This window comes from Portunus trituberculatus, chromosome 38, assembly GCF_017591435.1.
Source record: "Portunus trituberculatus isolate SZX2019 chromosome 38, ASM1759143v1, whole genome shotgun sequence".
NCBI classification, from domain to species: domain Eukaryota; kingdom Metazoa; phylum Arthropoda; class Malacostraca; order Decapoda; family Portunidae; genus Portunus; species Portunus trituberculatus.
The window spans coordinates 27,116,543-27,126,834 of record NC_059292.1 but is presented as its reverse complement, the minus strand read 5'-3'; the positions used below and the strand labels follow the sequence as shown (position 1 = coordinate 27,126,834).

The window sequence follows — 10,292 nt, the reverse complement described above, 5'->3', positions numbered from 1 at the left end:
AAGCGCGGCAAGACAACAGTTATCACAGAATGCCCACGTGAAGCCCAAGCCGCCCGGGAGGTGAGGATGCTTCGCGGGGATGCGGACGCAGCCTCTCCCCCTGGCGGCCAATCTGTAAACTAATGAGCAGTCGGCGAGAACTAACCACAGAGTCGGGCGTCATTACCGTGCGCCAAGTGTGAAGTGTTTAGTTCGCTCTGTCAAATACGATTATTTTCACATATTTGATATTTCAGAAGGGTCCGTATCACGTGAATTAGTGAGCTGGGAGGGGTGGCGGGGTTGGGAGGGAAGAGCATGACGAGGGAGTGAGGGCGTGAAGAAGAGGGAAGCTTATCTGTGGCATTACTTGTTACAGGACTTAAGGAACGTTTTCACGGGCTTAGATGAGAGAGAGAGAGAGAGAGAGAGAGAGAGAGAGAGAGAGAGAGAGAGAGAGAGAGACTGTAATTGGGTCCAGTAATGAGAATGGGTAAAGAGGCCAGCAATGACGGGGGGTGAAGGGATGAGTATCGGTACACACACACACACACACACACACACACACACACACACACACACACACACACACACACACACACACACACACACACACACACACACACTCCCCTCGCCGTAATTACCGTATAGGCATATAACTTACAGGTGCTCAGTAACAATTTTCCGCCTCCACGACGTGTGATTAAGAGCCATTACACGCCCTTGCAGGATTCCTTGGGTGGGGCGCTGGCTGGAGGGGCGCCGCTCGCAGGGGGAGGAGGGGGCGGGGAGCTGACCGAGCCATTCATGACACACACACACACACACACACACACACACACACACACACACACACACACACACACACACACACACACAGTCATTTATTTATTTATTTTTGGTTCCGAGTGGGATTCGAACCCTGTCGTCCCACACTCCAGGTTCCCAAGACCATCACTTTTTCCACACACACACACACACACACACACACACACACACACACACACACACACACACACTATTGAGGTGACACTTCTGCTATTACTGTTACATTCTTCCTTCTTGTCAGGAGAGGAGGAGATGGGAGGAAAGAGACAATTAGCAGTTTCTCTTTTTCATCTTTTCTCTTTACGAATTTGTGTTTGTTCTTGTTCCGTTTTCTTTTTGGCTACATGAATAGAAAAATACACAAGGAAATGAATAATGTCTTCCCTTCAAATAAACCTTGCTTCTTCATTGTAGCTTTTATTATTGTTATCATTGTCTATTGACTGCACAGCTACCTACTATTCATTTTAATTACAATATTTATAGATACACATAAATAATTAAGTAAATGAGAGTAATAAATGAAAGGAGTCCATAGCATTAACATATGAAAGTTGCCCTCCTCATCTTCAGCACACACCACCACTCCTCTCCACACCCACCACACCTCCGCTCCATCCACCCCACCAACACACCCAGGCCCCATCACCTCACCCATCCCTACACTCACACAATCCCTCACCACACTCACCCTACCACTCTCCTTATCCCAGCAACACACACCTAGCCCCTCACCCCACCCCATCCATATTGCCGCTCTCCACAACCCACCAACATTCAACCAACCGCTCTCCCCAACTCACCAAAACACAATCAGACCCCTTCCAACACTCACACAGCCGCTCAACTCACCTCTCCCAACACTCACACAGCCGCTCTCCAAAACCTACCAACAGACACCCAGCCCCTCTCCAAAACTCACCAACACATACCCAGCCCCTCTCCTCAGCCCCACAACATTCACCCAGCCCCTTTCCTCACCCCACCAACATTCACCCAGTCGCTCTTCCAAACTTATCAACACTCTCCCAGCTCCTCTCCTCAACCCCACAACACTTACACAGCCGCTCTCCCAAGGGACCAACACTAACCCGGCTCCTCTCCCAAACCTATATCAAAATTACCAACATTCACCCAACCCCCTTCCCCAACCCCACTACACTCACCTAGCCACTCTCCCAACCCATTAACACTCATTCAGTCACTCACCTCACCTCACACAGCCTCTCTCCCAAACTTACCAACACTCACCTAGCCCCTCTACCTAACAAACCAACACACACAGTCCCTCTCCTCGCCCCTCCCAACACACAACCAGGCCCTCTACCTAACAAACCAACACACACAGTCCCTCTCCTCACCTCCCAACACACAACCAGGCCCTCTACCTAACAAACCAACACACACAGTCCCTCTCCTCGCCCCTCCCAACACACAACCAGGCCCTCTACCTAACAAACCAACACACACACTCAGCCTCTCTCCTCAATCCACCAACACTCACACCTAGCCCCTCTACCTAACAAACCAACACACACACTCAGTCCCTCTCCTCACCCCTCCCAACACACAACCAGCCCCTTTCCCCACCTACCATCACACACCCAGCCTCTTTCTCCACCCCTCCCAACACACACTGGCCTCCTCCATAACTCTCCGGCATTATTAGTCACCACTCATTTTTACTTCCTCCTGAGAATTCGCCTCACATCCCAAGGTCACCAGCCCGGCGCGGTGCAGGTGCTGGCTCCCTCTCACTCCTCTCTCCCTCTCCCTCTCTCTCTCTCTCTATCTTTCTCTCCCTCTCACCCACACCAGCCCTTACTACCATTTCATATTTTTTACTCTGGTTTCTTTCATGGGTAAGAATCAGATTACTGTCTTTCCGGTAGGTAGGTGGGAGGGAGAGGTGGATGTGTGGATGGGTGGGTGGAGGTGGAGTGGTGCGTTCCCTCTCCATATAGCCAGCCAGGTGAGGAGAAGTGGGGGAAGAATGGTAAATAATGAGCCATAAAAAGACTACTGAAGGAGATGCGAGGTTCCTACAGCGAGTGAGGGACTGTGGGGAAGGAGGAAGCGAGTGATGGACGGGATGGGAATGGCAGCGCTAGAAGAGAAGTAAAGAAGATTGAAGAAGAGAGGGAGAGAAAGAAAAAGAGATAAAAAAATGTGTCGGGAACGTCTATAATCAAGGGGGAAGCGACAGTCCACGGCCACTGGAGTTACTAATAATGATACCTGTCGTTTAGGCCACACGGCGATACCCTCTCTAATGTCACACGGGCGATCAGGTGGAGAGAGAGAGAGAGAGAGAGAGAGAGAGAGAGAGAGAGAGAGAGAGAGAGAGAGAGAGAGAGAGAGAGAGAGAGAGAGAAATATTACATACGAGGGGAGGAGCTAGAGACAACCCAGCCGCTCTCCTCCCTCCTCTCCCACTCTCTCCCTCTCTTCCTACCCACTCGCATATCACGCCGCCGACCGTGTTCTCGTTTCCTGGGCTGGGCGCGGGAGGTGATGAGGACGATGTAGTGGTCAGGGTTTTCACGAGTTTTTGTTCCTCTGTCTAGTTTGCGAGAAAAGCTTGTGGCAGTGGACATCATTCGTCTGTGTTCGAGGGTGTGTTGCTTAGCGTGAGGGAATGTGCTCATTAGTGTGTGTATGTAAAGTGTGTGTGTGTGTGTGTGCACTAATTTCCGTTCATAATCGTTGCTTGGAAAGTTGGGAAGATCATATTCATACGCGCGCGCGAACAATGTGCGTGTGTGTGTGTGTGTGTGTGTGTGTGTGTGTGTGTGTGTGTGTGTGTGTGTGTGTGTGTGTGTGTGTGTGTGCAGGAGTATACACGTATGAGCTGGTGTTGGGCTAAAGGTGGGTGGTCTCAACACCTCCCTTTCTCTCTCTCCCCTCCCTTCCACCCATCCTCCTTCCCACCACCACCACCACCACCACCATCACCACCACTACCAGCTACACCCTCCGTGCCAATACTCCTCACAACTCCCGCACCACAAAGCACGCCGAGCAATTCCACTTCATTAACAAAACGCGTGAATCCGCCGCCTAGTCCCACACACACCCGAACAAAACAAAGGACCTGGCCAAGGACACACCGAGGCTCCCCTGATGCAATGATACTCCATAAAAGTAAACTCACAGCGCGTATTAATCCACTGTAAATTACCTTCCACGTCTACCTAGGAGAGAGAGGAGAGGAGAGAGGGAGGGAAGGAAGAAGAAGAGAGAGAGAAAGAGTGACCGTGTGATTCTCTCAGGTGTGGAGGTGATAGAGTGGAGAACAGGTGGAGAATACAAAAGGCTACAAGGAATATTGAGATGCTGGCCAAAGGAAGAATGGAAGGAATTTACCATCATTACTGAAGAGTGAGGGTGGAGGTGTTTGTGTGAAGACTGGAAGGAGGGTGGAAGTGGCTGGGGGAACATTAGAGGCGGGAGAAGAGGGTGGAGGTGTTGGAGAAGGGTGGAGTGGAGGGTGGAGCAGAGAGGACGTGGCTGAGATGAGCGGCTGGTAGCGAAAATAAAGTAAAGGAATGAAGAGAAGGATGCTGAAAGGATGAGGAAAGAAGGCTTAGGGAGAGGAGAAGGATAAAGGAAGAGAACAAGGACTACAATGGATTACAAATGAAAAACAAACAGCAACAGACCTGTCTTTTTCTTACACCAATATGAAATAAGAAACATAGGATAGTAAAGGCGAAGGTTCCTCCCCACCCACTGCCCAAAACAACGTGAAGAACTGCATTGAGGGAGGAGGAGGAGGAGGAGGAGGAGGAGGAGGAGGAGGAGGAGGACGAAGGCAGTAACAAGGAGGAGAAGGAAGAGGATGACGACAACGAAGATGAAGAGAAGCAAGATGAAGAGGATGAAGAGGAAGAAGACAACGAAGGCAAGAACGAATAGAAAAAAAAAAAGAGAAGAGCGGGGATGTGGAAAGGGAGGAGGACGAGAACGAAAGAAAGAAATCCAGAGGGAAGAAAACGAGAACAAGAACAAGAACAAGAACGAAAACGATAACGAGGAAAACAATAAGACAGGAAGAAAATAAAAAAAAAGTCAAAACATCAATAAGACAAAGAGGATGAGAAGAACAAAACAAAACAAGCAACAAACTAAAACACACACGATCAGAAAAAAAAAGACGAATATAAAAGGAAGAAGGGAAGAAATAATGGAGGAGGAGAATGAGAAAAAAAAGAACGAGGAAAAAGAAGGAGGAGGAAAAGAAAAAGAGGAGCCAAAGGGGACAGAAGAACCCACCCACTTCGCACCTCGAGACCTCCCGGGCGGCTGGTCTCTCTCCCTTCTCCCCTCTCCCCTCTCCCTTCTCCCTCCCCACTTCTACCCACTCCCTCTCCCTCCTCTTCCTCATCACCATACTCCTTTACATCACTCGCAACACACAATTATAGTCCCTTCAATTACTATTACATCACTTAAAGACGCATCAAGAAGATTATACCCCCCTCCTCCTCCTCCTCCTCCTCCTCCTCCTTCTCTTCCATCGTCCTGAGGGAGTTTCGTTTAGCATTCAGCAGTCAAGGGATTAAGCTAACGGGATATTTGGGTTATGATATTCTCTCTCTCTCTCTCTCTCTCTCTCTCTCTCTCTCTCTCTCTCTCTCTCTCTCTCTCTCTCACTCTCTCTCATCGAAGTGACACTCGCGGGCAACCAAACGCGCGAGAACTAATGCTAACACTATACAATATTCCTTCCTCCTTTGAAACTTTTACCGTGTCAATCAGAGAAAAGGTGACACACACACTCATACTAACACAAACACACACACACACACACACACACACACACACACACACACACACACACACACACACACACACACACACACACACGTTGAAGGGAAACGAAAATGACAGTAGTTGTTTGGAGGAGTGAAAAGTAAACATGAAGGGGAGTATAACATTTCGACTACATTATTTTGCTTCCCTCCTCCTCCCCTCCTCCTCCTCCTCCTCCTCCTCCTCCTCCTCCTCCTCCTCCTCCTCCGCATCCTCCTCCTCCTCCTCCTCCTTGAAAATGCAGCGTGGATGTCTCTTCTAACTCGCCTCCGTGAAAGTTTGGAGTCTTGCAAGAATAAATATTTGGTTACACCACAGAGGGTCATGAGGCCGCTGACGAGAGAGAGAGAGAGAGAGAGAGAGAGAGAGAGAGAGAGAGAGAGAGAGAGAGAGAGAGAGAGAGAGAGAGAGAGAGAGAGAGATAAGGCGCGGTTTGATACTAAGTGTATGTTTTCCGCGCCTGATATAGACACAAATATGCAAATAAAAATCTCGCACGCAGGCATGCACATACACGAACACACACACACACACACACACACACACACACACACACACACACACATACACACACACAAAGGCACAGGCAAAAAGAAACGGTTTGCATCCACATTCACATTAAAATCACACATTTTCAAACAGGTATAAAACTGAAAACAAATAAATATCAACAAAATATCAATTCAAAGTATCTCTCTCTCTCTCTCCACACTACATCGTCCAAATTAACCCTTTCAGTACTTGGACGCATTTTTACCTTGAGTTTTGGATGTGATTAGGTAATTTTACTGACATTAGAAAGGGTCTATGGAGGTCAGAAGATGAATAACCGGAGTCTTCACTATTTTAATTCCCACTTAAGTTTGTGAAGCTGCATAAAATCACCAAGTAGTAAGCAGAATAAGCATGAAAGCGTGTGATGGTACTGAAGAGGTTAACCAGAAAGCCAAGGAGAGTCAGTGGTGAAGGGAGGCACAGACCGAGGCACAGCACTGACACCGCTAACTCCACCCTTGGTCTGCCATTCCTTCATTGCCGTGGTGCACATAAGCCTCTCTTCCGCGAAATGAATGAAGACCGATTGAATATCTTCCAGGAATCAGCAGAAAGAGAGAGAGAGAGAGAGAGAGAGAGAGAGAGAGAGAGAGAGAGAGAGAGAGAGAGAGAGAGAGAGAGAGAGAGAGAGAGAGAGAGAGAGAGAGAGAGAGAGAGAGAGAGAGAGAGAGAGAGAGAGAGAGAGAGAGAGAGAGAGAGAGAGAGAGAGAGAGAGAGAGAGAGAGAGAGAGAGAGAGAGAGAGAGAGAATGTATAGTAGACAGGAACAGGTAACACAACATATACCTAAAGATTTCTACGTTACTGTATTACAAGGACATATATTGAACTAAAGACCATATTTTCTTTAACACATCAGTCCTTCATTTCCATTTACTGTTTTTTTTTTTTATTATTTTGCATCCATTTAATTTGTGTGTATCTTTGTATTGTGTTATGTAAGTGCGTTCGTTAATTTTTGTTCCTTTGATTATCTTTTTGTCTTCATTTTCATTATTCCTTCAACTATTATTCTTCTCCTATTATACTAACTCCTCCACTCCTCCATTCGCATACTCTTGCATTCTTTTCCATTAAATTCCTTCGAAAAATGTCCATTCTTGTACTTTTATGCCAGTAAATTTCTTAAAAAATGTCCATTCCTGTACAAATGTCCATTCTTATACTTTTAATTCCACTCACTTCCTTCAAAAGACATCCATTCCTGTACTTTTATTATTCTACTCAATACTACACTCCTACAATTCTGCACTCCTTCTCTCCAAACTCTTTCCTTCATCCACTCCTTTTAACAAATCCACTTCCTTCAAACACTCCTCCACAATTTTCACAGCCAAACCTCTCCACTCTACCTACGAAGACTACTCATCCCCCATCCACTCCCTCATTCCACTTGTTTACTCTTTCTTTCCTGCCATTTGCCACCAGATCTTGCTCCACCGTCACCTCACGAACTGCACACACACACACACACACACACACACACACACACACACACACACACACACACACACACACACACACCTGGGAATGTATTAACTAACACCCACGCTAAACCCATTCATTCATGCGCCTATTTCCCCACCAAGACGCTAAAACCAGTACCACATTCCTCCACACACACACACACACACACACACACACACACACACACACACACACACACACACACACACACACACACACATAACTCACTCACCGCTCCGCCACAACCCCGCAATAGAGCAAGCTGCCATTTCTCTCTCTCTATACTTGTCAATTAAATTTACATAAGTAACAACGGATATTCCAGGATAGAGCGATGGAGAGAGAGCGAGACCGAGAACGAGAGAGAGAGAGAGAGAGAGAGAGAGAGAGAGAGAGAGAGAGAGAGAGAGAGAGAGAGAGAGAGAGATGAAAATGACCATGGAAATGATAATATTCTTTCTCCACTCCAGCAGAGAAAGAAGAAGATTCATCACTCCGTTTTCTTTATGGGCACTTTCACACCTGTAATTTGGCCTCGAATTCACGATATTGAATTAGATCACCGGTTTTAAGGCCAAGGAATAATAATGGCGGCTTGAATTTGGGGCACTAGTCAGGGAGGAGGGATGGGAGGGGAGGAGATGGGAGGAGAATGGGGGTAGGAAAGGGAGAAAGGAGATGAGGGAGAAGTGGAGGAGGGTGAGGGTTTAAGGGTCACGGTGGCGGATGTGAGGAGGAAAAGAAGGACGAGGGAGGAGGAGGAGGAGGAGGAGGAGGAAGAGAAAGGTAAGAGAAGGAGATGAAGAAATGAATGAAAGCAGGACGAAGAATAGAAAGGAATTGAAAAAAGATTATATAAAAAGTGGAAAAAAAATGAATGAATGGAATAGGAAATAAAAAAGAATGAGATTAGAGAAAAGGAAGAGAGAGGGGATGGGGAAAGGATGAGGACGAGAAGCAGAAGTAAGAGGAAAAGGAAGAAATGAAGGAGTGAAGGAGTGAATAATAGCCAGATCAGGAGCCAGATATGAATAAGACACGAAAAAATTAAAAAGTAAGAAAAAAACAGACCAAATACATTTCAGGAAGGAAAAAAATACAAATAATCTGGAAAAAAAGGAAAAAAGAAAACATAAGATAGCAATAATGGTAAATAATGTTAAAATAAAAAAAAAAAAAAAAAAAAAAAGAGAGAGAGAGAGAGAGAGAGAGAGAGAGAGAGAGAGAGAGAGAGAGAGAGAGAGAGAGAGAGAGAGAGAGGTGATCGAAGTGGCTGCAAAACTGTGGCCAGATTTAGCTCACAAATAAAAATGTAGCGTGTGTCGTTATCGATTCGCTCTGCCTGATACTGAAGAGAGCCAAAGCAGGTGATATTTCTACTTAGTGGTGTCTTAAAACCGGGCACCTCTCGCCTTCCCCCCCCCCTTCCCTTCTCCTGCAGGGGCTTACCTACGGGAAACGCGAAGGGGGGACGGAGTGGAAGGGAGGAAAGAGAGAAAGGCACACTCACCTCTATCATAGGACCCATATCTAGCTCTCTCTCTCTCTCTCTCTCTCTCTCTCTGGGGGTGACTGACATGCAAATCGCGGCTTTTTCGTGAGGGCCTCTGACGGATTTATTGGCCATTATCAAGTTAGTGGGTTGCCAGAGAGTTGCCTTAACATGGGGATTGGGCCACTGTACCACAAATCCCTCCCTCCTCCTCCTCCTCCTCCTCCTCTTCTTCTTCTTTCTCCTCGTTTCAGTCGTCTTATCTTCTATATTTTTCATTGTTCATCTTATTCTATTCTCATTGCTTCACCTGCCTTAGTATTCTTTTCGTTCTTTTTCCTCATCTTCTTTGTTTTCATCATCATCATCGTCTTCTTCTTCTTCTTCTTCCTTTTCCTTTTTATCTTCCACATTTCGTATTTTTCATCATTTTTGTTAGTTCTTCTTAGGCAGTCTTTACTTCTTTTCTCTCTCCTCCTTTCCTTCCATCTCATCATCGTTTTTTTTTTTTTGTGTGTGTTCTTTTCTTTGTATTCGTCATCCTTCTCTCTTACTTCTACTTCTACTCTTGTTGCTCCTCCATTTTTCTCCTCCTCCTCCTCCTCCTCCTCCTCCTCCTCCTCCTCCTCCTCCTCCTCCTCCTTTTCCTTCACTTAATCATTACATCTCCTTCACTTTGCAATCTTCTTTCTTTCTTTCCTTTCTTTCTCCTTTCTTCTTCTCGGAATTATCTCTCCAGTTTAGCCAGTTCAGTTTCCTCTATATATCCTCCTCCTCCTCCTCCTTTTCGTCCTCCTTCTCTTCCTCCATTTACTCCTACTTCTCTTCCTCCTCTTCCTCCTCCTTCTCCTCCTCCTCCTCCTCCTCCTCCTCTTCCTTCTTCTTTTTCCTTTTTCTCTTTTTTTCTTCTTTTTTTTTACTTTTTCTTCTTCTTCTTCTTCTTCTTCTTCTTCTTCTTCTTCTTCTCCTCCTCCTCCTCCTCCTCCTCCTCCTCCTCCTCCTCCTCCTCCTCCTCCTCCTCTTCCTCTTCCTCTTCCTCTTCCTCCTCCTCCTCCTCCTCCTCCTCCTCCTCCTCCTCCTCCTCCTCCTCCTTTCCTTCCTGCATCAAATATTCCTGACACCGAGACTTAGACAAAACAAACAGACAACACTGTAAC

At 46.6% G+C, this 10,292-nt stretch overlaps 1 protein-coding gene across 1 annotated transcript; it reads left to right on the top strand.

The window, feature by feature from the left end:
* The first annotated feature begins 487 nt into the window (after nucleotides 1-487).
* LOC123514914 (extensin-like) lies at nucleotides 488-1,997 on the top strand. The gene is made up of 2 exons (XM_045273171.1): nucleotides 488-515; nucleotides 1,381-1,997. The coding sequence occupies exons 1-2, from the start codon at nucleotides 488-490 to the stop codon at nucleotides 1,995-1,997; spliced, it is 645 nt and encodes a 214-aa protein (XP_045129106.1).
* The last annotated feature ends 8,295 nt before the right edge of the window (nucleotides 1,998-10,292 follow it).

Bases quoted from the DNA above. Each gene is read 5' to 3' on its own strand.
- LOC123514914 (XM_045273171.1), top strand. From the start codon at position 488: ATGACGGGGGGTGAAGGGATGAGTATCG. The intron at 516-1,380 runs GTACACACACAC...CCTCATCTTCAG, and splicing joins GGGTGAAGGGATGAGTATCG to CACACACCACCACTCCTCTC.